This window comes from Sciurus vulgaris, assembly GCF_902686455.1.
Source record: "Sciurus vulgaris genome assembly, chromosome: 9".
NCBI lineage: Eukaryota > Metazoa > Chordata > Mammalia > Rodentia > Sciuridae > Sciurus > Sciurus vulgaris.
The window spans coordinates 105,648,584-105,676,551 of record NC_136469.1 but is presented as its reverse complement, the minus strand read 5'-3'; the positions used below and the strand labels follow the sequence as shown (position 1 = coordinate 105,676,551).

Here is a 27,968-nt window from a genome sequence, read left to right as displayed (position 1 = left end):
TGAGAAATTGATTTTAGAAAAAACTGTATCAGGTAAGTACAATTCTGAAACAAACCTCACTCACCTGAAACAATCTAGAAAACACATGAAAAGTAAACACTGCACAGGACCCATCCATGTCAGAGAGCATCTGATTGACATGGCAGCGCCAGGCTTCTTCTTCGTCATCATATGCCACTGGCTGAAAAGCTGCTATTATGGCAGAAAGAAAGGGTGATGGTAGAGGTGATGTCTGAGCTTCTGGAAAACCATCTTGCTCTTCTTCATCCTGACTGCTGACACAAATATCATGGTGGTCAAAAACTGCCTTGGAAAATACAACCATCCAAACTTTATAAGAAAGCATAAATAAATTCAAGTTTTTCTCTGCTTAGCATTTTTGGAATTAAAACTCTTAATTATAAGTGGTTACTGTAAAATAACAAGTTTTATAAATGCTTCTGCTATGGATTAATATCAGTAACTTCTATGAATAATACATATAAGAATGATTTCATTTGGGAACTTTTGATTTGAGTAGCCCCAAATGATGATGATCAATCTTCATAACAACTTCATTACTATTATCTTTATTTTACTAATGAGGAAATGGTCCCGTGAGGTTACTGGATAGGAAATGACAGAGCCAGAATTTGAATCCAGGACCACTGGTTCAAAGCCAGTACCATTAGTCACAGCACATACTGCTAAGCTCAGTGATTCCATGAACACATGCTATGTGCCTATCAGTGTGACAGATGAGAGATTTGAAAGAAACAAGACCTGGCCATTTCCTTTGAGGAATTTATAATCCCACAGTCAGATCATATTTACAAAAATAGAATGATGAAAAAAGATGAAGTGTTTTGAGTTAGACATTCCATAAAGTAACTTGGGATATAAAATTACATGATTCATTATGAGATAGATTGATCCATAAGCTTTTACAGAAATATAGAGCAATTCATATAAAAGACAAAGATCTGAGTCTCTGGAGAAAAATGCCAAAGTAAAGCAGACAACTGTTTTTATACCTCAAAAAAGGCTAATTTTACAAATGCCACAGAGGTGAGTGATTTTAACAAAAGGTACCCCCATAAGCTAGAGTAGATACACCTCTGCTAGGTGGGGGTGCACCATTCTGTTTCGGTGTAGTTCTTGGCCAAAGTAACTGACTGGTTTGGCCTTTTAAAAGCCTGAAAGTGTTTGAGTATTTACCTTAATATCATTTCAGTTGTCTCTGACCTTGTACTTGATTGTGTAGTTGCATGGACTACTGCTCTATCCTACTCAGTAGTATGAAGAAGGCGTCACCAAGATTTATTATATATCATATATTTATAACTCAATTATTTATTATTTTATTTATTTGTTATTAATACCTGGATATATACTTTCAAATACAGGTAAGCATTCTAGATATGTTGAGAATAAAAACAAAAACAAAACAACTTCCCATGTTTTATATGTTAAAACCCTATTATCATAGGAGGTATCAAAGTATGATGATAAAAGTATAATAATAAAACTGAAGCCTCTGATGATTATTAAATACTAATTTTGTGTAACAATAACTACCAAGGAGATTCAAATTGTTGAAAGAGAAACAAATGCACTGATAGAAGGCATGACGTTAGATACCTTTAGAGGTATTTTGAGTGATAAATATTCATAAAATTGAAATAGTAGATATTAGACTATATCACAATTGCTAATCATCATAGAATTTTTTGGTATAAAACCTTCATAATAGCCACCAGAGTTTCCTTTAAAAACCATTGGTAACTGAGGAGGCTAATTCAGGAGAATTCCAAGTTTGAGGTCAGTCAGAGAAACTTCAGTGAGACCCTGTCTCCAAAAAAAGGAGCTGGGAATGTGTCTTGGTAGTAGGGCATCCTGGGTTTAAGCTCTAGTACTGTCAACAAAACCAAACCAAACAAAATACACGACCTCTATAGGTAAGGTAATAGTTGATTACTTGGCCCATGAGTGAAGAAAACAGTCCTATTTGGGAATTCTTCATACTTTCTGATAATAAATTTTGAATACAGGGAAGATCAACATTTAAAAAGGACAATTTAGCATCTTATAGTACTAAGAAATTATCATTTCTGCTTATTATAGGATACCAAACTTTACACTTTTACCACCAATAAAGAGAATATGGAATAACTTTTTGGATATATTTATTTTGGCATCACTGGAGTTCATTCCAGTATTGATTTTAACACTTGGCCACTTGGCATTCTGCCAAAATAGGTATTTGGTGTGCTTCCCTAAATGCACAATGCCACTTACTATGTTTTGGGAATGGCCTACTTGTTTTTCTTTATGTGAATGTCAACAGAAAAAAACAAAACAAAACACAAGTAAGCCATTTTATCTTTAAAAATGAAAATAGTATGATACAGGCAAAAACTACAGAGAAATCAAAGTAAATAAACACTAATGGAGAGGCATTTCGGGGAGGAGATGGAGAAGATGCCACTTTATCACAGTGTCTGTGATTCTGTCCTCTCACCTGGACAGTCCAGAGAAATCTGCTTCCTCTTCTTCACATCTTTCATCCAGCTCTTTCAAGGCCAAGGTAACGTCCTCTTCGCAGATGGACTCCGGGCAGCTTTCGGGAGCCAGAGGCTCTGGCATTTCAGATTCTTCTAAATCAAGAATTCCTTGACATACAAGAGAGTCCTGTTGTATAATATATGACCCTTCATCTTCAAAGGCTGTAACATGTTCCTCCTTTAATACTGAGCTTGTATCCTGTAAAATGGTCACATTTTTAGTGGACTTAACAACGTTAAAAAAAAGAACTTTATGAACATAATAAATGACTATTGCCATTCAAGTACATTTTATCAAGTAGTCTTTGTTATATGGTCTAATTTTGAGAGGTTTTGTATTGCCATTCAAGTACATTTTATCAAGTAGTCTTTGTTATATGGTCTAATTTTGAGAGGTTTTGAATTCTGATTATATAAAATTGTTTTTTTAAAAAATGGTCCTAGGCCAGGTGTGATGGTGCAGCAGGAGGATCACAAGTTCAAGGTCAGCCTCAATAATTTAAATGGTCTAGGTTTTCTCTTTTTTTTTGAGCCCAGGCTTTGTGATTGTTAGGCAAGTACTCTATCACTGAGTTATAACCACAGCTCTAAAATTTTTTGAAATTATGTTATATAGCTTATTGCCTTAAAAAAACATAAAGGAGTCCCCTCGACCTCCCCTACTTTCTTTTCTTATGTATAGCATTTGGGTGTTTACTTGGAAAATATCCTTTGGTGAAATGTCTTCTCTTACTCTCTTTCTTTTGGGGGGAGGGGCGGTACCAGGGACTGAACTCGGAGATACTCCACACCTAAGCCACATCCCCAGCCTTATTTTGTATTTTATTTAGAGACAGGGTCTCACTGAGTTGCTTGGTGCCTTGCTTTTGCTGAGGCTGGTCTTGAACTCATGATCCTCCTGCCTTAGCTTCCTGAGGCGATGGGATTATAGGCGTGTGCTACTGTGCCCGGCAACTTATTCTAATTCTATGCAAGTAAAATCTTTTATTATTACAGTAAACTCTCTCTTATTTGAACTACTATTCCTTTAATTATATGAACACAGTGAATTCTGACTATCGGCAGGGGAAATGATTAAAGAGAGATAACCCACTGGTCCTGTGGGGACTGCCCATTCAGGACCAGGCATTGACCAATCAGAAGAATGCTGAACCTAACAACTATGGTGGCCTTCCTGGGAGAAATGAGCTGAATACTTGTAACGGGGGGAGGAGGGGAAGCTATTTGCAGGATACACAATAACACTCAGTTCCACTCTGAGTACTTGTAAAACTTCATCATCAAGTTAGACTCTAGAAAAGATTAGGAAGTTTTAAATTGCTGTACTTTCAAACTTCAATTAATTGCAAACTCATTTATCAATAAAAATGATGGAATTCTTCTAACCCTATGTAAATAATAACATTAGTAAATATATGTTATAAAGTATACTATAAGTTTTCTCTTTGTAATATTACTGAAACAATGTTGCTGTGACTGGCATGAGGTAGAATCTTAACAGACATTCGTTGCATAAATGAACTATCACCACTAAAAAAAAAGTAAAATACTTCCAAAGTATATATATCACATGGTACCAACACCATTTTTTTTTTTAAATTTTTTCTTAGTTGTAGATGGACACAGTACCTTTGTTTTATTTATTTATTTTTATGTGGTGATGAGGATTGAACCCAGTGCTTCACATGTGCTAGGCAAGTGTGCTCCCACTGAGCTACAACCCCAACCTCTCAACACGTTTTTAATTTGCATGAATCAGTTGAATCAGTTTGAATGTAAGTAGTAATAGTCTCCCAGTTTTAGTAAGAAAGATTAGCTTCTTTTAGTTTTGGACTTAAGTTGCTTTAGCTGTATACTAATAATTTATCTTTTTTTCATAGATAAAAAATTTAGAATTTTCCTTTCAAAATATGAAAAGCAAGTAAAAGTCAGAGACCCTGACTCCAGACTAGCCTGGCCTTAGTTTTTTCACCTGCAGAATTCATCTATAAAATGAAAGATTTCTACCAGATTCTGGGCAACTGCTCTGGTATAAATTAATTCCTGACCACAAGTAATTTATGATCTAATGAGCATCAGCTAATTCACAAATAACAACAGCATATATTAGCATGTAGTAAATGTATGGTGAATACCATTAGCAACATACAAATGACAACTGGGACTCAAAACATGGTGGACTAGGGAACACGGGTTTGGATGTAGCCATGCATGGGCAAAGTCTTTACAGAACAACACTTAAAGTAACAGTAAAATCTTAATCATCTCAATAGTTATATTCAATATACTCTGTAGTTTCCATTTGAAAAATTTTTAAAAAAGATTTGGCCACTGAAGGCATTAGTTGTTGGGAAAGATAATTTATGAGACAGTATTAGAGATACTTCTACACCTCCAACTTTTATTGATACTAATCTTTCTTCTCTTTTTTTTTTTTTTTTTGTACTGGGGAAGTCTAACACTGAGCTATACCCCAGTCCTTTTTTAATTAATTAACTAATTTATTTTTATTATTTTGAGACAGGGTCTCAGTAAGTTGATGAGGCTGGCCTAGAACTTGTAATCTTCCTGCCTAAGCCAGAGTTGCAAGGTTTATATCCCCATACCCAGCCTTCTTTCATTAATTTGAACATATATTATTGCAAACCAAATGATGCCCAAAGCCCTTACTATTCATTAATTCACACCTGTATTTGGTTAGCATTTGTTCTCAAATTGTAATTTCAAGACAATATTTTATCAATAATTACTATAATATAAATAGAAACATTCTAATAACACCTAGGTTTTATGAAGAAAGTGCTTTTGGGCTAATGGGAATGGATTTCATTTTATTTATGAAGATTATGAGAATCAAATTTCCTTGGTCTTCACCTTACTAGACAATGACATACACATATGCTTTGTAACAGTCAAAGATTCATTTCCTATGAGGAATTATTTCTGTGTACATGAATTGGATTCTAATCTGTTATAACCCTCTAAGCTTTTTCATGAAGAACTCAATGCCTTCCAGAGATCAGAGTGTAATTTGTATATATTTCTGAGAAGGGACAAATAACTCTGAAGTAGGAATATTCTCTTAACTCATAAAGTATTTCACCTATTGAAATTTATATATTTATATATTTTAATAAGTTGCTTTAAAAATAATTATAATTTTAATATCTTTATATTAATATATTTGATATACTTTTTTTTTAACAAGAGACAATTTTGGGTCATTGGACACTATTAGGCCATGAAGGAAAATCAAATTAGACCAATACAGCCAACAAATGCAATGTAATGTTGTATTACTTCCTGTGGGTGATAATTTTAACATCAGAACAATTTCTCAATGAAATAGTGTGGTCTTAGAATAATACTCCCTTCATTCTTACTGTCACAAAGTGTGTAGTGATAATGAACTTGCCACCATTAAAGGAAATAAACAACAGGAGCAATACCACACCACCACCCAGTAAAAGAAACAATGGTCCCAGGAACTTTATAGTGCTTAGCAAGTAGGTCCACTAAGATGGATGGATAGATGAATGCTGGATTTGAAAGAACATAATGGTTGCAATAAATATGAAGTATTTCTAGGAGGTAATTTCTTTACTATGACAGTAACTGTTTCATAACCCAGAATAAAAGATTTTCCCCTTTTTCAAATGAAATTAAAATACCTAGCCACTGACCATACTGCTTTGGTTGAAAAGGTGTTTCTAATACCAATCCTTTTTCACTGTTTCTAATGAGCAAATCTGTCGACCTTTTAACATGCAATGATCCAATCTAGATGCAATAGGTTAGATTAATAACTAATTGTACTGCTCACCAAACAAACCTCCGGACAGTGGGAGGAAAGTCCTCTGAAGTGCACCTCTCACCCTGTCAGTCTCTCCTGCAAGTATTTTTTCATGTTCATGCGCTGTCTCAGTTCGGGCCCTCCTCCAGCTCATGCTCTTCCAGCCTACCTTCTTAACTTTTTCTAATCTGCCCTCCACACCTCTATCATAGAGACTTCACAAGGACACAATGAAGACTACAACTCTCCCCTGATGACAGGGGCCTAACTGCAAGCTCCATGTGACAGGTGTATAACCTACATTCCATTTTCCAAGGTGGGGTGGTGGGGGTTGGGGAGCCAAGATTAAAGAGTAGGCAGTCAGATCGTGTCCTGCTTAGACACCTCTCCTGGTTACCACCCGTGGTCTGCTGCTCACCCTGGACTCCTGCTCCCCTGCCCCGTTACTGCATTCCAGCCCCACTAGACAGCTCTTTGTTCTCTACATGTCCCAGAGTCTTTTAAACTGCTGCTTCCTCTGCCTGGAACATTCTTCCTCCAAATCTTCATAGACTGGCTCCTTATTATTTAGCCTTCACCTCAAATGCTTCCTCCCTCACCTCAAACCACATTACTATTATATTTTCATAGTACAATTAATAGGATGGACACTTTCTGATATTTTCTTTTACCTATTTATTACCTGCCATTCCTATGACTAAGCTCCATAACTCACTCCAGTACCTGTTGTCTGTTTTACACATTGTGCCTGGAACAGGGTCTGACTTGAGGTAGGGACTCAGTGGATGCTGGTTAGATCAAGGAAGAAAAGCTCATATATGCTCTATACCTCCATCAATGTACCTGGCACAGTGCTTGTCATATACCATATTGTATAGCTCGGATTCGGAATGTTCCCCAACAGCCACGTGGTAAAGGCTTGCTCCCAGGGGGGCAAAATATTGGGAAGTAGTGGGACCTCTGAGGTGGGGCCTCATGGGAGGTCTCAAGTCACTGGGGATATGTCCTGAGGAGATACTGGGACCCTGGTTGCCTCCCCCTTCCTCTTCCTTTCCAATTTGTTCCAGGCCATGAGGTGAACAGCTTTGCTCTGCCACATGCTTCTGCTAAATGTGCCCCTGCAGGCCCAAAGCAACAGGACCAATTGGTCATGGAATGAAACCTCTAAAACTGAGCCAAAATAAACCTTTCTTCTTTTTAAGTTGATTATCTCAGGCAGTCATAACACAGATATTTCTTTAAAGAAATGAAAATTCACACAATTTCCTATTATCTCAAAATAAAGTCTAAGTCTTTTGAATGACCCATGGGACCCAGCATGTCTTAGACTCGATCCTCCTCTTCCATTTTATTCTCGGCACTTACTGAGCTTCTTGCAGTTACATAAGCACACACCATGCTATCTCACACTGCCATGTCTTCCACATGGTGTCCCTCTGCCTGAAAGTCCTAGTTGCCCTGAAGTCTGTCCTTTACCACTAATATTCCCAAGGTTCAGCTGATCACTTTCCTGAGTTTTCACGTAGGCTTGGACCTGAATTACTTGAATGATTGTTTCTCATGTGGAAATGTAATTAACAAAATACAAAAACCAAAAACTTTGTCTCCCTTAACACAGATAGACAGCAAACTCCCTGAGAACAATTCTTGCTTTTTATAGCTCCTAGCTAACTACTAGGCATGTAGTGAAATTAATAAATATTCTATTAACTGAATTAACTAAACCTTAGCCATAGTAGTATAAGTGTTTTGAAGACTGCTAGTAAGGAAGCCAAAATGCCTTTATTCCAAAATACATCTGCTTACTATTAAGGAGAATTCAAATATGTAAAATAAATAGTCTACTAAGAACATGAGACTTCACCTTACTTAAATAATAAGATCTAGTAGCTAGATTAGTCTAGATCCAGTAACTACATTAAAGTAGTTAACACTGACAAAAATATAGCAGTTTTTAATACCTACCAAGGCATCAAAGCACATACCACAGAGCTATAGCAATTACATTTTAAAAAGCAATCTATAATAGTCTTTAAAAATAAAAACACTCAGAAAACTAATACTTACTTATTTTTGGTCAGTCAATAGCTTGGAATCTGGCTTACTTCTCACAGGCCTTTCCAAAAAACATAATACTAGTGGCTCCAAAGTCTTTTTAAGAGATTTCCTTTAACCAACTGCGAACACAGCTGGCCTGAGGTCCTGATCCCAATCACAGCACCAATCATATGAACCCAACACAAAGCAAAAAGGGAAGGAAAAGCAAAAGCCGTCCTTCAAAGAAAACGCAGTGCCACAAATGATGCCGGCCACTCCCCGAGAGGTGCCTGCCCAGGAACCGAGTCACACACGGCAACACAAAACGCTCATTGAAACACTGGAGATTATTTTTAACCTGTGGGTTATTTCCATTACCTCTTGACTTTTTAAAAAAAATCGGATTTGACCATTTTGTTTAAAACAACCCAACAGGTTAGAAATACTGGGAATGAATCAAATAATTAGCACATCAGATGAAGACTCTTTGGAAAGAAAAGCAAGGGATGGAACAGTGCTGGGAGAACCTAGATCGGCCATGCGCCAGCCCCCACCTCAGGCAGCTGGCTACTAGCATTATCTAGACAAGTCTCCAAGCTGGGGGTCTCGTCTCGGATCTGAAGTACTTCTTCCGTGGTGTTGCTGCCAGTGGAATCCTGAGACTGAAGGAGTGAGTCGGGATGGTCCGGCACCGTTTCCTCGACGGCAGAGTCATTGTTTAACTGTCAGGAGAGAAAGGGAAATGAGGGATCCATGTATGAGACCGAGACAGCTGTGAAAGCCACGGGAAGCATTCTACATCACAATATTTTAGAGGCTAAGTTACAAAGGGCTTCTGGAGCTTCCTAGTTATCTTTTTTCCATCTAATCTGTACAAGAATGGCTATTAATGCAAGCAGCTGATTCCCCAGCAGAAAACCAGGTATGTGTTACTATGTCTTGCTAAACAAAATGGAAGAGCTCTATGAAACTATGTTAGCCTTGAGATGAAATTCATGTTTTCATGGTCATGTTTTCTATTTTAGTTGGTTTGAGGATTTGTGAAGGCGAGAGCTCTTGGATCTCCCTGTGGCTCCAGTGCTAGGCACAAAGGAGTTCTCAAGAAGCAGTCTTGAAGAAGGGGCAGAGACCCATGTCTGAACTTGCTCTTATATAAGCAAAAATCAATACCACACAATTTCAATAAGATGGGGAAAAAAAACTGGGAAAAAATGCAAAGTTGTTATTATGGCAAGCCATATTTAGTGGTTTAATTTTTTGAAAAACAATAATTACTAATTTAAAAAAGAAGATATGCATGCTTTTTCCTTTAAGCTGGGTAATGGTTTTCTTAGGGTCAATGTTCAACATAAGAAACATCAAGTTTATGATACAGAGTACACAGAGTAGTACCTATATATGAGTGAAAATTAATATTTTTTTCTATGAGGAGGAAGCATCTTTTTAATTTTTTTTTGTGGGGTCGGGGGTAGTACTAGGGATTGAACCCAGGGTACTTTACCACTGAGCTACACCCCCAGCCCTTTTTATTTTGAGGCAAGTTCTCACTAAGTTGTCCAGGCTGGCCTCAAATTTGTAATCCTCTTGCCTCAGCCCCCCAGTTACTGGGATTACTGGCATGTGACATTCTGTCTGGCTGAGAGCTTTTATTAAGCACTTACTATATGCCAGGAGACTTTCCTCTTCATAAATACCTGCGAGGCAGATACTATTAGGGGTTCCATTTTAAAGGCATTGTTAGGCAACCTAAACAGAGTCACATGGTATTTTAGTACAGCCACCCCCTACCCCAAGCCTATAGTTTCAGTCACACAGAGGCAAAGCCACAGTTTATGTAATTTAAGCCACAATTACACAAAGGCAAAGCCAACCTTCGAGTCTCTGGGTTACCTCATTCAGTCAGTCCTGAGGTCAGGAACACTCCTTTAAATGAAAAAAAACAGTCCTTGGAAGACCAAGTCTCAGGAGCCATGGCTAAGTGCATGGGCACTAGAGACAAACTGGCTGGTTCAAATCCACTCACTAGCTTCATCCTTGGGCAAGTCACTTAATCTGCAGTTCTGCAATAGCCTGCTTTCCTCACGTGGCTGAGGTGAGCTATGGAGACTAGTGCTTGTGAGACACCTTGCACAGAACTGGCTGTCACCCAGCAAGTGATAGCTCTTGCTGTTGCTGTTGGCAACAGTTGTTTATCATTTAACCCTTAAATGGGGGTGGTAGTAAAAGACATTGGGGCAAGAGTGAGGTGTCAAAACAGGAAGCTGATCACAAACTGACAACTTTACATTTAGTCTAAATCCAGCCACATGCAACATTACTGCAGGGCTGTGACCAGACAGGGTGGAGCAAATGAGTCTCCATTAAAGGGAGGTGTAGTTTGTTTTAGCATGGAAAAGTCCTTCACATAAAAATTGGATAACCACCGCTGACACTGGGCTCCTGTGGTTGCTTCCTATCACACACACCATGGTGGCTAATCCTCTACTGCCATCTTCAATTTCTGACCCTACTTGGGGTCAGAAGAGCAAATTTAGCTCTTCTTGCACCCCCACATTTCTGAATAAACAGATGACTCTTGCATCTTTTATTTTCCCATTTTTCACTCTCTAAATCTGTCATCTGACCCTTGGGATATGAATGAGAAGTTCCACATAAATGACTTAATCTTGAAAGTATCTTAAGTTGTGCTCCGTTTTGCACACTACTCTAGGAAAGAAGAGCAGGTGTGGTGTTTACACTGATACCAGAAATAGGTATTGTTTAAGAGGAGAGCCCCTACAAGTACCAGAGCAACTCATGACCAGGAAAGAAAGCAAGGTGAGGTATGTTCATTGCTCACACGTGTGCGCTGAAAGTTTAGTTCTGTCATGAGGAATACTCTTTCAACGCTAACATTTTGCATTTTCATTTCAGTGTGTGCATTTTGCCCATAATGACATGAAAATTGGAGACCAGAAAACAATAATTTCCAAGCTGGAAGTTGAGTCAAACAAGACCATTTTCACTGCAAGGAAAGTTAACTGTATACCATCTGTGTGCGTGAGAGAATCTGGCTCGCCGTGAGAGCTGCCTCCTCTTCTGAGGACTCATCTGTGTCCTCCTGGTTTGTCAGGTTCAGGCTGGGAGTGCTGCTGGAACACTGGTACTCCTGGAGGGATGGTGTGTCCCCTTTGTCAATACTGTCCAGCGAGCGCCGACGCACTCCCCAATTGAAATTGTCCATGCTTTCACCCTGGAAAAGGAAGACATGATTGCTAAGACCTCAAACATAGGTTTCTAAATGCCGTAAATGTAAGACACCAGGAAAACATGTACCAAGATGAAGAATACTGAATGCATCACCCAAAGCAGAGTTTCAATCAGCCCTTCAATTTCTTTTAACTTAAACACATCATGAAATCTAAAATCATTTCATTGATAACCTGTTGTCACTAAATAATTTTATTGATGCTCTATCTCATATTCCTGGGGGATCCAACTAAATCTACTTTCTAGGCCATTTCTATTCTAATACACAAACATGAATGAGACCACAGGAAGGACAAGTATATCACAGATGACAACGAAGAAACAGTCCACCACACCAGGCTGCCACTTACCTGCAGCTCCTGGTTAGCAAAAAGGAAAACACACAGAATTAGAAAGAACGAAGACAAACATTTAAATATACGCTACACTTTTGGGGAAAACTCTTGCACTTTCACAAACCCAAAGACTGATTCAAGCTCTGGATTAAGCTTTTTGCAGGAAGCCATAATGTGATTCAAACTATTTTTTAAATGCAAAATATATTGTGAAAAAGTCAGAGACAGACACAACAACATTTCTATGATACACTTTGGCAACACAAACTTTAAGGAAATCTTCAAGATTTACAGATTTAATACTTGGCACAATGCAAAAACTGACTTAAAATACCCACATTCAGTTGACAACATACAGGGTCACAATTATTTTAATCTGTAGGACAGTTCTCGTTAAATGCAATGGACATTTTTTACTATAAAATTTTTTAAATCAAGAATCATAGCCATCAAAACGTAACCACTGCTAATTTCAAAAGGTCAAGAGGAAATATGACATATTTCAATTTCATCCCATATATAGATTGACATAAACTATGCTTCTGTTATCTAGGCTGGTCCTCCTTTCCATAAGGATATAATTCTTGCAATCTTCCTTGGGCCCTGATATGACAAATTATACTGAGTTGATCAGGAATATATGATTTATTTGTTTCCCTTTACATGGGAGGGAACGTCTAGTATAGAGGGTTTCAAAAATTTTTTTTTTTTAATAAAGCAGAGAAATTTTAGATGGAAACCAATTGTGCAAAACTGATAGAGAAAACCTGAGCTGATCAGGTTGCAGGTATCCAGGAGCTCTGCCCATTTAGCCCTTGGATCCTTCCTGGCTGTTTCTTAAGTTATCTTAGAACCCTAGGCCTCTGCAGGGCAGAGTTTGAAAACTACCTTTCTAAAATATATCATTTCATATGATATTATATAGCAAATCACATAACAATGGCAACAGTCCTTAAAATACATCTGGTGATGAATTGATGAATGAGCATGCACTGTGACTTTCAAAGTTGAAGGGTATGTTAGAAGTTGCATTCATAATGAGACTTCTTATTTCCTATTACCATGTTTTTAAGCAAGACTATAGTTGTGTTTTAGAAAATATGTATTTGATTTGGCTTAATTGTGAGGTGTGAATCAGCACCCCCACATCTTCCCCCAGATTCCTGGGATTTGAATTAAAGACAAAATGACAATAAGCATCTTCGATCCATTCTGAGTAAGGTTCTACTAAAAGCCACATTCATTACTACTGACATTTTAGAGCACTGGATGAACTTGAAAGCATTTACAGTGCTCTTTAAAGAAAAAAGGCAAACAAAAAAATAATAACCTTACCATTACAAAAATGTCAAGAGCCTGCCTTTAGAAATTTAAATTCTGAACTGGGGGAGGGGGAGCTGCAGAAGAATTTAGAAGCCAGACAGGGCCCTGGGGAAGGGCAGCAGGCCTATTGATCCCACCCCACTTTCTTTTCTGGCTGTGTAAGCCTATTCTCTTTCCTACAATATGTTTTAAAAATGAGTATAAAATCACTTTAGGGTGTGACCTGCCCCCCCCCCCCTTTTTTCCAGAGGAGTGGGGAACAGGAAGGAACAAAAGGGCACAGAATAGAAAACATAGGCGCAAGAAATAGAAAGAATAGAAAGAAAGAAATAGAAAGAATAGAAAACAGAGAGCAAGAATGTATATCCTTGAAACTTTTATTTTAAAAGTGTATCTATGTATATACTTTGATATAATGTAAAATACATGAACTGTGCATTAATATAAAAAAACATTAAAGTCACTGCCCTACCAAGTGCTCAATGTCCTTGGGGTCCTCTGGACCCGCCTGGCTGTGTCAGTGGGAATAGGCAAATGGGGAAACATTATTGCACAGGAGCTCCCCACCTGCTGTGAAGGCATTTGTATGACTCCCAGGCACTGTGGTCATGTCCTCATATCTGCAGGGCTGGCTGCAGCATACTGAGGATGGGAACCCCATCTCCCTAAATGGGCCCATCAACAACTGACAATGTGACACAGCACAGGCCAATACATTTCCTTCTTCCACGTCACCTATTAGAACCACGGGAAACATCTTCTCATGAGAGTTGATAACACAAACCAGCTATCTGAGTGAATTTCAATTTTTAGGAAAAAATATCCAAACATGGTGTAGACACTTGCTATTAAGGCTTACTCATCTTCTTGCATTATAGATACTTGGGACAATTTTAGAATATACAGTTTTTTGACATAAACTTTGGGTTTTTTTCTAAGAGACTATGGTTTCGGGAACTGACTATAGGGTTTAATAGCCTAAGACAACTGGGCAATCCTACCGTATCTGCCATAGTGATCATTTCAGAAATTGGCATGTGTCTCAACTTGGGTCAATTGCATTGGCAATATGACAAGTTTGCATGTAGTAAAGCAACCTTTTCACTATTCTGAGGCCATTTTGGGAAGCAATCCTTACTTCCTCTGACACTGTTGTATGGAGATATAAGGTCACAGACAGCAATAAAAACCATCTTGCTACTGTCAGAGGTCAAGCTGACCTGTACAAAGGGCAGAGTGCAGAGATGCAGCTGGAGACCTTATGGAGTCATACTAAATTCAAGCTGTAACTACAGAGTAGCTCAGTTGTGTGGGCTGATAAATCTACTTTTTTGTCTTTGATTTTCCACTTAGAAAACATCAAAATGGACATAGCTATCAATACAACTGGATGCAATCAATTTAGGGGAGAAAGCCCTTTGGGTATCAAATGAAAAGAGATGTGGGGAAGAGTTACCTAAGTCATCAAGAAGAAAGAGGTTAGGAATGCCATGGGGCGAATCTGTTATTTGCCATGGAGAAGAGTTCTCAAAAACCAAACCTTCCTGATGTCAGTTTCATGGCAAATGCCACCCTCTTTAAAATTATGTTTGATCAATTTTAATTTTTAACTATTTCCCTGCAAATTAATTTGTATATCTTATGCAAAACATTTAAGCCTGAGCATGTCCTAAAATAATTTTGCAGAAATTCATGTTTCTAGTTTGCATGTTTAAAGATGAAAAATTGAACGTTCCATGTTTATTTCAGACTTATTCTGCTACTGACTAGTTGAAGTAACCACATTTAGTTCCTAATTTAGATTTTTGACCTTTGTGACCTTACACTGAGATAAGGAAAGATGCCATGGCCCAATCCTGATACAATCGTAACTATTCTATAAATGTCATAGACAGCCCGCATTCTTACCTCTGCATCTTCCAATTCAACATCTAAAAAGTCAAAATCCTTAAAAACACCAAACTGTTGTTCACTGCTGTTATCTTCAACAGCTACTTCTTCCTCTTGAATTATGTCTTCTGTTGTAGAAATAAGGCTAGTCTGTTGGTCACCGACTTCCAAGTCCTCATTAGAAGAAAATATAACCTGAGGCCCAGAGAGAAAAAAAAAAAAGGAAAGAAAAAAAAGTCCATCCATCAGTTTTATCACTCTGCATATGAGATATCAGTTCCCAGAGCCACTGCAGAATTCAGTCTAAGTTGATCTTTGTGGCTAACTAGTTGAAAACCTAGTTAGCATAGCTGCCAGGTATCACGAGAGGTGAGAATTATTTTCTTTCTTAGTTAATGCTATAACTAAGGAAAGGCAAGCAAGGAGACAGAACCATTTCCATGGAAACAGCACGACTTTGACAACCTTCACTCATGCATTCATGACTACTCACGGATGGATTCTTTGGGAGGCCAGATTCTGGGCCACAGAGCGAAAGCACGTTCATTAGCTTCTCTCGTGTTCTTCGCTAAAGAGAAGAAATTTAAATGTTAGTATTGCCGAAGGAAGAAGACAAACTCTCAGGTTTTCAAACATGTAACAAGATTGGTTCTTGTAACCTATGAATCTCCAGTCCAGATGTCCCTGATGTACCTGAGATAACTGTGGTCTTTTCCAACTGACAGGAACCAAGGCATTAGAATTGGAACCGGAGGAGGTGGAGGAGGTACTTCTGGTGACAGCGATCACTTTTGGTTTCCCATTCCTTCCGGCTGCACTGTGCTGATCACCATACTTATTTCCAATGATTGGTGTCTACACAGAAACAAAATGCCGGTTGACACAAATACTTCAACATTAAAGAAACACGCAAGAGTTAATAGTGTACCTATGATGACATTTTCTACAAGTGTCCAAAGAACAACATAAGGAGAAAGTTACCTAGTGGGAGGTAGATGTTGGGAAAATCAAAGACCGTAATATTGTCTTTACATTTTTGAAAATTATAAATTCATATCTGAGATTACAGAGAGCTTTTTGCTATTTTAAATATAATCTGCTTTAACAACTACTACCTCCCATTGTTTCTTTCCCCTTTGGTAATAAAATATATCCTTCCTGCACAAAAAAAAAAAAAAAAAAAAAAAATATATATATATATATATAGTTAATTATATTTCAATAATGTTCTTTTTTTTTGGAGGAGGGTACTGGGGATTGAACCCTGAGGTTCTTCACCACTAAGCTATATCCCCAGCCCTTTTTATTTTTTGAGACAGGGTCTTGCTAAGTAGCTGAGGGCCTTTCTAAATTGCTAAGGCTGGCCTTGAACTTGCAATCTTCCTGCTTCAGCCTCTTGAGTTGCGGGGATTCCAGGGGTGCATCATTGTGCTGAGGTCTCCTGCAACACTTGATCAATAATTCCTTTCTTGACAAATTCCTTTCTGGCTTCCAAAAGACCATTGCAATGGCATCAAGGCCACAAGTGGGCTCAGGAGGGGAAATGGGGCCAGGGGGCGGGGCATTTCCAACAAAGCTCAAAATTGAGACTTGTATTAATATAACAAAGTCAGACTCCAGGTTTCCCTCTGAACTGGGGCCCTGCTTCTGTCCAGCCTTAACACATTTGGCTTCTCAGGTTTCTTTCTATTTCAGCCCTGTTTTCTTTTTTAGTTTTCCTTCCATGGTTTCAGCTGTCCACTTACACAACACTGAAAATCCTTAAATTGTTACTTCCACCCAAGTTTTCCTCTAAAACTTTAGATCCCAAAATCTAGTTATCCACTAGGCACTTCATTAGTATGTTTTTTAGTCATTTCAGAGTCAACATGTCTAAAACCAAACTCATTATTCTCTCCTTCTCTGCTAGAATCTGTTCTTATGTTACCATTCTCTCTCTCAATGGTACCAATATTCATTCAGCTGTTAGGGTTGCTCACCAAATCCTGATACCTTTTCCTCACCTAGCTAGCATCTTCTCCCTTCTCTTCAAATTCTATCAGATACGTCTTTGGTCTTTTTAAAATTTTTGTTTCCTTTTATTTATTTATTTTTTTTAACAGTACTGTGTATTGAACCCAGGGCTTAGCAATGCTAGGCAAGCACTCTGCCAATAAGATACATCCCCAGCCCTCTGTGGTGTTTTTGTAAACCACTCTTTCCTTCTTATGCTGTTGCTCTGGGACAGTCCCATCCCATATTTTATTTTGCCTGAATTATCCTAACAGATTCCTTACCAATTTTCCTCCCTTCCTCCCATGTCTATTTTCCATCCTGTTGCTCACGCAAGTAATCTTCCTGAAATGCAAATACTAATATTTCCTAGACCAGTTCAAAATCCTTTCAGAGTCTTGCTGCTGTGCTATGGCAAGCACACTTCCTGTGAAGTCCCTGTGCCCCCAGATGATCTTTCAGCACACTCTCCCTCAATTCTCGCCCAAGCTAGCTTGTACTAGTGGGAAGCTTCTGCAGCACAATGCTTTCTCAAATTTATAAGCATCCATTCACACAGGTTCCTTTTTCTTGGATTTAACTTCCTCTCCCTGAACTGCCACAGAGGACTGTCCAGGCTTACATATCTTTTGGAACTCAGCTCAGACTCCTCCCTGAAACCACCCTCTCAGGTGCACACTATATGTTCTTGTAGCACTGTCAATTTCCATTCAGGTGAGCACTTATCAGTGTTTTTGTCTGTTTCCTCAACACTATAAGCTTCTAGGCCTTCTCCCCACTCTGTTTTTCACAGCAACTAGCAGAGGACCCAACACTGAGGATGAGCTCAATGTTTGGGAATGAGAGACCGAATAAAGGAACAAATGAAAATCCCTAACCAGAGCACCTTAATTTCTGAGCATCTTACCTCAGAGATATCAAAATGAAAATCTAAGGTCTTCCCAGGCAACTCCTTGGAGACATTATTAAAAATTTTGGTGAAGGATATTTCAGGAGAGCCTATATCTCCTACATATGTCTTGGGGATGTCGTTGGGTACCACAAGACTTGCAGAGCGTGACACTACCAGCTTTAATATGTTGAGTGCTTCCTTCCAATAAGGACTCTGGTTTAAAAAAGTTAACATATAAAAGTTACACATGCATGTTTAACCAAGAACAAAAATTAGTATATACTGTAGACTATGAACGTATTCTTTCCACCAAACCACCTGTAAAAATGACTCATTTTTCCTATGAGATTCTTAGCAGAAGGGCTGGGTTACAAAAAGAAAGAAAACACAACTTATTATTGGTTCTGTCAGGCTCAGCAGACATCAAACACCTAATCAGGCTACCAAATTGGAATATCCTTCTTCCAATAATGCTTTATAGACATGAATTTGGAAAGTAATCTGGCATTAGGGGTAAACAAAGGGATAGGATATATGTGAATTTTCTAGATGAGTGAAGTTAATGGTTTTTAAACTAAACATTTTGTGTTTGGTAGTTAAGTATTTCCTTTTTACAATTCTGCTGTAGTGAATGCAAATGCAATGCAGAATAAATATAAAATATGCATCTGTGAAGGCTTTTTTTTTTTGTGGTGCTGGGGATTGAACCAAGGGCCTTTTTCTGTGAAGACTCTTAAAACACTTGTTCGCTTGATGAGTTGTATTCAGAATACTGATCTGCTCAAAATGGATTTCTTTACAGACAATTCAAGGGTAAAAATCAGGGCCTATCAGGTTGACTTGTCACCATTTACATTTAAACCAAATGTGATTTTCTGCTTTCTACATATCTGGTACTTTTGAATCAGACAAAAAAAAAAAAAAAAAAGCCATTCTAAAATATGACTCTAAAAGAGGACTTCTGTTTCTACAAGTTATATTTGTTCATTATGTAGAATTTGGTTAACAAATGGAAGGGTAACAAAGAAATAGCTATGAGTCACGATTCTAAAGGTCACAGCTTCCGTTTGTGTATGTACATTTCTTCCTGTCATGACTGGAATGTAGACCCCTACAAGTGATGGTTAAAATCAAAAGGTAGGAGTCATGCCAGTCCTACCTCTCACATTCTGCTTTTTATCATGAGAACATTTTCCATACAGTAAATATTCCTAAAAACATGATATATATTCCCTACTTCTGGACATTCAGGGCATTTCTGAGTGTTTATGATTGTAAGTGGTTTTGAGTTGAACAATACCACAGATAAGTTTTGTGGTCACTCACCTGTACATATTTGCCAATAATCTTTATGATCTCCAGATTGAACTGCTTGGCTGGGGCTGCAGACAGGTCAATATGACTCAATAGACTATAGATAATCTGTAGTAATGATTGTTGCATACTGGACAATCCTTTCTCTAACAGCTACAAATAATATTGAAAAATAGACTTTAATCAGTTTGAACAAAAACTCAGTTTTTACATTTATAATGCTGGAAAACGCAGTAGATCTAACCCATGAGTTTATGGTTAGATTATCGGAAACTCAGAGACTAGTAAAGTAAAAGGTAAGTCTTATTTATTTCCCCTTGCTTCAAAAAGGAGAACTTGATAATTATTTTTCATCTTAATAATAGTATCTTATTTCCTTAACTAATTTGGCTAAGTATCATTTATTTTAGGTGAGGAAAAAAAACCACTACACCACCATCATCAAAGATAATGGAATACTCACAAACCACTCACACAGCCATCTATTAGCTACGTGATCTTGCACAGGATTATTATACCTCTGAGCTGTGATTTTTTTAAAGTGTAAAATACCAATAGTACATACTTCATAGGGTTTGTAGAGCTGAGTAAATTAAAGATACATTATTTTAAATACATGTAATAGTTTTAGTACTGTTCTTGGTAATAATGATCATTAATAAATAACACAAGGATAACTTCCATGAATAACAGTAATATTTGGTGCAAAAGAATTCTCTTCATGGAGTGGAAGAATATCCATATGTGATGCCCTGTGTAAGTTCCAGACATTGGAATCCCAAGGAGGACTTTCCAGAAGCTCTGGTACTACCTTAATGGTGAGCTTCATGGTGGAACAAATGGAAGCTAGTATGAGGCACTTAAAATTCAAAGCTGATGAAGGTGGTCAGGCCTGGTTGTGTTGACTTTCATCCTAAAGGTCCAGATAAAAGATAGATCTAGGGACATGCATTCCATGAGGCTGACAGCTCCCATTGTTAGCTTACTTAGATATAAAGCTGATGGTAACAAACCAATCGAAACTAACATTTAAAAAATTCATATCAGTCCTGATATATTTTATGATACTCATTATCAGTGACTTAGGTCAAACAGTGTTATGAGCAATAGTCATAATTCATAATATGAATAATTTCTTCCTGGTTTCTTTTATGCCTAATTTCATGAGGCCCAAAATGGAGGACTTACTTTATTATAAGCTGACAAATATTCTTTAGCAATTATGAATTTCTTCCATTTGTTGTTCTCTTTGTGGCTATTTATATAGTAAGATACTTTTTGGGGCATAAATTATTATTTCAGATGCATCAAAAAATAAAGGATAACTTTCTATGTAGTTCTAGGGCTACTTTTTAATAATTCTATTTTTTATTCGTCATATTCCTATTGATAAGAAAATGTATCATGAAAATAAAAACTTACCTAGCAGAAATACTTTTGCATGTTATCCTAGAAAGGATGTCAAAGTCAAGAACTAATTTTGTAGAAACAAAAATCATAACCATTTTCTAGGCTCAAGATCAGTAAAAACCTATTTTCTATTTTAAAAGGAGACTTTCAATTTAGAGTTTTAAGGACATTGAATAAAGAAATAGACATTGAAAATGAAAAAAATAAAAGCCTTCATTTATATTTGAAAGTAACTATTTTCTCCTTAAAAAAAAAGAAGATATATATATTTACTCGTGACGACACTCTGAAGATTAGTACCACAGTATTGCTTCTAGAAATAAATCCATTTGAAATTTTGCCACAGAGCAGTTGAACAGTTTAAAATTTGTAAATTTACCTCTGCAAGATAAGTCACAAGATTAAACGTAGTATCTGAAAAGGAGTCATGCAGGTATCTGCATACTACATTGATCCAGTTAGAACAATCTCTGGAATATGTATGTGTACTATACAAGCTCATCATGTGGGCCAGGTTGACCAGTGTAGGGCATTTTTCTTCTGCACAAACCTGGAAAACAAATATAATTATTTCATTCACCTAAAATAAGATTACAAATTTATACTTGATTTTATGCCAAGGTATTTACTTAATGAAATAATTTAGATGTGCATTTTAAAGTTTTAATGCATTGTATTTCTATGCATAGAAGAGGAAAAAAGAACAAGGCATTCTTAAGAGAATAACAACTGATAAAATGGAAAGAAGATTAATACATCACAGACAATTCTATAGGTACTACATAGTATAGCTTTCTTCTGTTTGATGCTTTGTAAAACAGTCTTTGGTAAAAAACAATCCACAAGGTGGAACACCTTATACATGGTTCATAACTGTTTTGACAAACCCATATGCAGTTCTGGGACTAAACAGGCAGACGCAACATGGGGATTCTCAGGGATTCACAGTTGTTGTGTCAGACAGGAGACACTTTAGTCTCCACTATGTACAAGGCATCTCCGTAGAGAGGCCAATTGCAGAAAGCCTCAGAACATGTGTAGTCAAAGGATTTCAATGCAGTGCTGATATAACTGAATCCTTCATTTCCACTGCATAACAGTCTGTAGGCTGGACCTCAATTTGCTCCTCAGGAAATCACCTAAGCCCTAAGAACCTTGGCCAACCTTTTAGAGGCCACTCCATAATGTCCTGACTTCTCAGAGTTGGCTTGACCCAATACCATGGTGTCTGAATCAACAAATGTCTGGGGGATCTTTTGGACCTTAGTCTGTTTGTTCTTTGGGTTATTGGTGAGGGTGATCCTTAGCCACTTATGGTGCACACCTAAATAATCTAGTATTGGAAAAGGAACTCACTAGACTTACGTCCCTAACTATCATAAAAATCTAGCCTCATTGTAATGCCTGCTTTTCATTTTCCTCTTTTCACTTTTCTCATGAATCTTTTCATCTTAATAATATTTTCAAAATTGCCTAGAACATTTAGTGAGCAAATTATAGCATTACCTTTTAAAAATACATATATTTATCTTTCAAATGAATAGAACTGACTTTTACTTTGATAATTTAGAAGACATTTACTAGACTCGGAGGGCCTCATGTTCATTATACAGATATCACTGGACAGACCTGAGATAAAAACATGTAAGATTGTGCAAGCACTATTAACACAGTACCATGGCAGTTATTTTATAAAACCATTAAAGCAGCTGATCTCACGCATTAATTAGTCTTTTACCCATAAAACCAAGAAGAGGAAGATAAAAGAAAAAATTTTGTTGATGTTTCTTATTTGTGTTTCAACATATTATTTTTTAAAAAATCATGTAATTTTATAACTTTAAGAATTTGCTTGGGCTGGGGATATAGCTCAGTTGGTAGAGTGTTTGCCTCGCAAGCAAGCACAAGGCCCTGGGTTCAATCCCCAGTACTGCAAAAAAAAAAAAAAAAAAGAATTTGCTTAAATTCTTTAAAATGCAAAAAAGGCTTCCCAAAGAAAAAAAATTCATACTGAATATTTGTATTCTTAAAGAATATCATTTCTAAAGGATTGTTTTTAAAAACATTTTTGAAAAAAATGACAATTCTTGGAACATATGCTATACAATTTTGTTTGCTGTGCAAATGACTTAAGATTTTGAAATTTTTGAATCACCAGGTTAAAATAAGATCCTAGGAGAATGCTTTATAACAAACTTTTTTAGCACACTACCTTTACCATAATAAAAGGAACAAATATTTGTCTTAAGTGCTGCCTCATTTTGAAATTCTGGGCTCTCCACAGGCACAAACAGTAGAAAGATTGATATTTGCATAATGAGGAAGCACATAATGGCAGAAAATTACTCTCAACAGTTATAAGTGAGAGAATAATTAAGGAATCAATTTAATTCACATCCTGCAGGTTGCTAAAAGCACACAGAGAGGGAATCTGCATGCTGCCCAACAGGAAGAAAGCAGACTTAAAAATAGAGGGCCATATTTGATTTCTTACGAACAAAAAGATAGTTGAGGATTTCCTTGATGTGGTCACACCATCTGCAGCTTAAAGCTCAAAGGGCTGTGCCATTCTTCAGGCTGGCTCCTTGGTGAACCAGCATTCAGCAGGTAGCTATTCAACACATCCTAGCAGCTGCTCTTAAATATGTTTACTTATCTACTATGGTATTTGTGCCTTTTATTTTCTTGAAATATCAGGTTAAGTCAATATACTTTTTTTTTAAATACATTTTCTTTGTAAGTACTCATATAGGGAAAAAATCCTGGTTTACAACATTTTTCTAATGATGTACATAAGAACATCAAAATAAGTTATAAGACATTTTATATTTTGTATTACTTTTCAACTTTATTGGCACAAATACTACACATGTAATTGGTGTCTTTTAGGCAAATAATCATTTTCAAAGGGCAATATTTTATTTCATCATAGTTCTTCACTTAATGATGTTCTATTGGATTTTTTTTTTTTTATTAGGTAAAATCAAGAACAGGGGACAATTTTTAGCTTATTTCTTCCCATTACCATTTTTACTTATGAAACTAAGATATGTTTCCATTAACTAAAATAATGGCTCTTCTTTTTAACTACAAGTGCTTATGCAAGAATTTCTCCATACCTAATTTATCTAGAAACTTAATTAGGGATGAACTCAACAGCATATTTTATGAAATATTTTCTTGTCACTTATTAAGTATTATCTAGCAACATAGTACAAAGAGTCTACTCCAGTTGCTGCTAATGGATTTTCTCAGCACCTTGGCACTCAGGGATAAATTTATTTCAATCAGGGCCATGGAAAGGTGTTTTATTCGGCTCTCTGTGACTTTGTTCTTTCCATTTAGTGGGCTACTTGTTAATTGAATCTCAGCTTTTAAAAATATTGCTTGTATAAAATCTCTTCCTGGAAATTTTATTTGCTGGTTTCCTTCTGTTCAAAACTGTTTCCGCCCCCCACCCCAACCCCCAACCCAGTGCTTTGGAGAGTTTTATTTAGGTTGTTATTCACCTACCAATTTTCAATCCCAGTGCATCTAATTTTCTGTTGTTATATATACTTCTCATAAACTTATCTAATTCCTTGGAGCTGTTTATATTTTTAGTGGGAAAGGTCTTTCCCTGCCCAAGACTCAGTGAATGACAAAAAAAAAAAAAAAAAAAAAAATGTATGTAAGAAGAAGGCCAGCTACAAGCTATTTGAGAGTTCCTTATTGTTCTTAATGGAGGAAATTATTAAAAATATAAAATGTCAATATCATAAGCTTCTAAAATTAAGAGTATGTTACTTTAAAACATGAGTTAACATATATTTTAAAAAATAGCAACACTACTGTTTTCAGAACTTAGACAATGGAAGGAAAGAGCCAAACATGCAAGAAAAAAAGAGTGAATGGCACAGAGAGGGAAGATGAATAGAAAGAGTGTTCACAGGAAAATAGCCAAACAGAAAAGGAGAGAGAGCTTTCAGAATCTCAAACTACATTATGTTCTCTTTTTCCCTGGGGCTTCTGCACATGATAGAATTTCTTCTGCCTAGAGAACTTAAACCCTTGGCCTCACTCCTGGCCTCACATCTGGGGTCTTTTTTCATTCCTCCTTTTCAGCCTTCGATGTGAGCTCATCTAGGACTTCCTCTAGGAAGGCGTACGCTGTATGTTCTGCTGGAATGTTCTGCCCTCCCATTGACTGGATACTTACTGGACTCTGGGGACCGCCTACTTCTTGACTGCATATCTCACTCTCCACAAGACCAGTGTTCAAACACTGTGCTCATGATGTATGACCAGCACCTAACCCAGCTCTCAGTCAATATTTGGTAGTGAATGAATGAGTGAGCGAGTGAGAAACTGACAGAGAGGTAAAGGAGAAGGTAGGGAAAAGGAGCAGAAAAAGACTCAGACTCAGAGGAGTGTTACTCTAATTAAATAGTTTTATTCACTGTTATTTGAGCAATTGCAACTTATATTACTATGTAACTCTTTTATATGCACAGACAGAATAAACATTTAGATGCAGAATTCACACAGGCAGTAACAGTAAGAGGACGTTTAAGAGATTCCCCTCTTAAGATAAACTAGATAGCAATGTCCCTACAGTGTTGTCTTTTGGCATAACATTTGCTTACCTTTGCTATTCGACTAGCTGTTTCTTTGCAAAACTGAGTTGGGCTGTCAAAATGCTGGATTAAGTGAGGCAATAAGCAAAGGATGTTAAGAGGAAAGCCTATCAAAACAAAACAAAAAAGCAAACAATAACCAATTTTATTGCACATTATTTTAAAAGTTAAAGGTATCTTTAAAATGGTTTTAGAAACCATTTTCTTTTCATTTTCTGATATACTCAATCTTCTAATTTTTTTCTTTTACCAAATAGTTTATAATCTAACATATTAAAAAAAACTATCACTGTTTGCAGAAAAGCAGAAATTAGTAGACTTCAAAAACAAATGATTAGTTTACATTTCAACCACATTAAAATGCAATTATACTAACATTGGTGCAGTTATATTTAACATCACCTGACAATTGGGAGGGATCCACCAATGTGTGTTTGGAGACAGAAATGAGTTTACTGAGGAGGTGCACGGTCATTTCTTGGGTAGAAACTGAGGTAAAACCCTTAAGGAAGAGCTGCTGAAGGCCTGGGAAATTGTTCCACTTCAATTTGCTTTGTACATTTTCGATCTTGTCTCGACTCTCCGATTTATCCAAAGGCAAATGGATAAGCAGTTTGTTGAGAAGCCTGAGAGCCAGGAGGTATTCATATTCATAATCTGATTCTAATAAAGATGCTGCTATCCAAAAAATGGTGGCCATCAAGTTGGCAGGCTCAGTAGTGGACTGCACATCATACATTCCTTTCTCTCGTAGAGAGGAAAGGCTTCTAGTCCTTGCTAAGCTACTGCTATGGTTTATTCGTCCATCCATTATATCCAGTGTGTTACTCCGCCGCCGGTCACCTCTTCGGTCACCAATTAAACTTAATCTCAAAGAGTTACTTCTTGCATTACTGTTATATCCCAAATAACTGCTACTATTGATGGGACTTGTGCTTAAATTGAGTTGTCCAGTGCTTTTCCTGTTAGCTGCATACTTGTTTCCCATTATAGGATCATGGTATGAGGTTCTTAACAGAGAGAGAGAAGAAAAAAGAAAGAAAAAAGTGAATTCATCTGCAGTCACTTTTGCTACATTAATTTCACTCTTGAAAACCGAAAAGCAGTGTTACCAGAAAATCATGTTTTGGTGTATCTGACTTTAATCAAATTTCAGTTTTGCTTCCACATTAAAATAAAATGTACAACAGTGCCTTTTCTATGGTGGCTATTTCCTCTCAGAGGGAATGAGGCTGGATTTTCTGAGAAGATTCTGCCTTAGTAATCACTGAGAACCCTCAGCTCTGGGATTTAGTTATGTATTATATCCAAAGTAGACCGAATTTGTCTTACCCTCAAACCTGACGGTCTTGATGTCCCTATTCCTTTGAATGGCATTTTTTTTTTTCTTTTTTAAGAGAACTAAACTCAAAAATTCATTTATGACTTCTCCTGCTTCCTCCTATCCAATTGTTATTAATTAAAATAATCTTTTCTGAATGCCTTTGACATGTGCCAGCAGCATGCAAAAGGTTAGGAATATTTTTAAAAACCCTATTGTGGGGAATAGATACGTAAATCGACAAAGTTATACTCAGTCAATTGCTATTATTAAAATATTAAAATATAAAGATAGCACTGTGAGAATCCAAAGGATAAAATACCTAGCACTGCTCTAGGGGAGTTAGAAAAACTTAGCTAGGTGATACTTGGGATGAGACTAAAGGATTAATTTGGGGTTTGCATGGCAGAGAAATGGGAGGATGGGTTATTCCTGGGAGCACATCTGGGTGTCCCTAAGGGTCACTCAGGGAGCAATAGGACCCTAAGTGTGGCAGGAATGGGGCCTGTCAAGGGAGCCTGACTGACACAGCAGCAAGAGATGTGACCAGGACATGAGAAGAAAAGAATTGACCGAATTAGCTCTGGCACTTTTCAGAAGTCCTCACTGTCTGAGGCCCGTTTTCCCACTGGTAACCTGTCTGATTTGGAGGGGGCAGGGATTATTTTCACTTTCAATATTAGAATAATATAAGGTAAAGATGATGAGAATTTAGTGATTGGAATTCTGTATTCAATAGGTTTCCTGGTTTAAATTCTTACTGAGAAAGGGCAGAAAGAAGATCATAATGCTTCATGGTTTCAGCCAAAGTATCAATTGCAGACTCCAAGGTGAGAAGAAGCTCAATGACAAATCCCTAGGGGAAAAGGGCAGATTTTAATTAATTATGCTCTGGAAAGAAGAAATTGCAATAGATTTCCCAATGAAATCTAAACATAGAACAAACTGCATTAATATTACAAAATCATTACATTCCTAAGCAACACAATCTTGCTGCCTGATGAAAGCTCATCAAACTAATGGTATTAATTGATTATAATGGCAGTACAATTTACACAGAATTGCTCAGGTCAGAAGTCTAGGGGTTATCTTTGTTTCTTTCTTCCAAATCTAAATATCTAAATTGAATCCATCAGCAAGTCTTGAAAACATCACTTTTAAAACAGATCTCAGTCTAACTGCTTTTCTCTACCTCCAAAGCTTCCCTTAATCTAACCTACTGCCACTTCAGCCTGGACTCCCCCGGTAACTGT

The 27,968-nt window shown here is 37.1% G+C and overlaps 1 protein-coding gene across 9 annotated transcripts in view; it reads right to left on the bottom strand.

The window, feature by feature from the left end:
• FRYL (FRY like transcription coactivator) overlaps positions 1-27,968 on the bottom strand; it is a 229,751-nt gene that overhangs the window by 13,087 nt on the left and 188,696 nt on the right. For 5 of the 9 annotated variants that reach the window (XM_079153910.1, XM_079153909.1, XM_079153913.1 and 2 more), the window contains 13 exons: positions 27,477-27,571; positions 25,797-26,404; positions 25,404-25,501; positions 21,158-21,328; positions 19,381-19,521; positions 18,070-18,267; positions 15,864-16,025; positions 15,664-15,738; positions 15,189-15,365; positions 11,402-11,605; positions 8,928-9,095; positions 2,501-2,742; positions 65-275 (listed from right to left, as the gene is read on the bottom strand). In XM_079153910.1, the coding sequence (XP_079010036.1) occupies positions 65-275; positions 2,501-2,742; positions 8,928-9,095; positions 11,402-11,605; positions 15,189-15,365; positions 15,664-15,738; positions 15,864-16,025; positions 18,070-18,267; positions 19,381-19,521; positions 21,158-21,328; positions 25,404-25,501; positions 25,797-26,404; positions 27,477-27,571 (2,550 nt within the window). The remainder of the gene's footprint in view (positions 1-64; positions 276-2,500; positions 2,743-8,927; positions 9,096-11,401; positions 11,606-15,188; positions 15,366-15,663; positions 15,739-15,863; positions 16,026-18,069; positions 18,268-19,380; positions 19,522-21,157; positions 21,329-25,403; positions 25,502-25,796; positions 26,405-27,476; positions 27,572-27,968) is intronic. The other 4 variants (XM_079153911.1, XM_079153915.1, XM_079153916.1 and 1 more) reach the window with 1 other exon arrangement.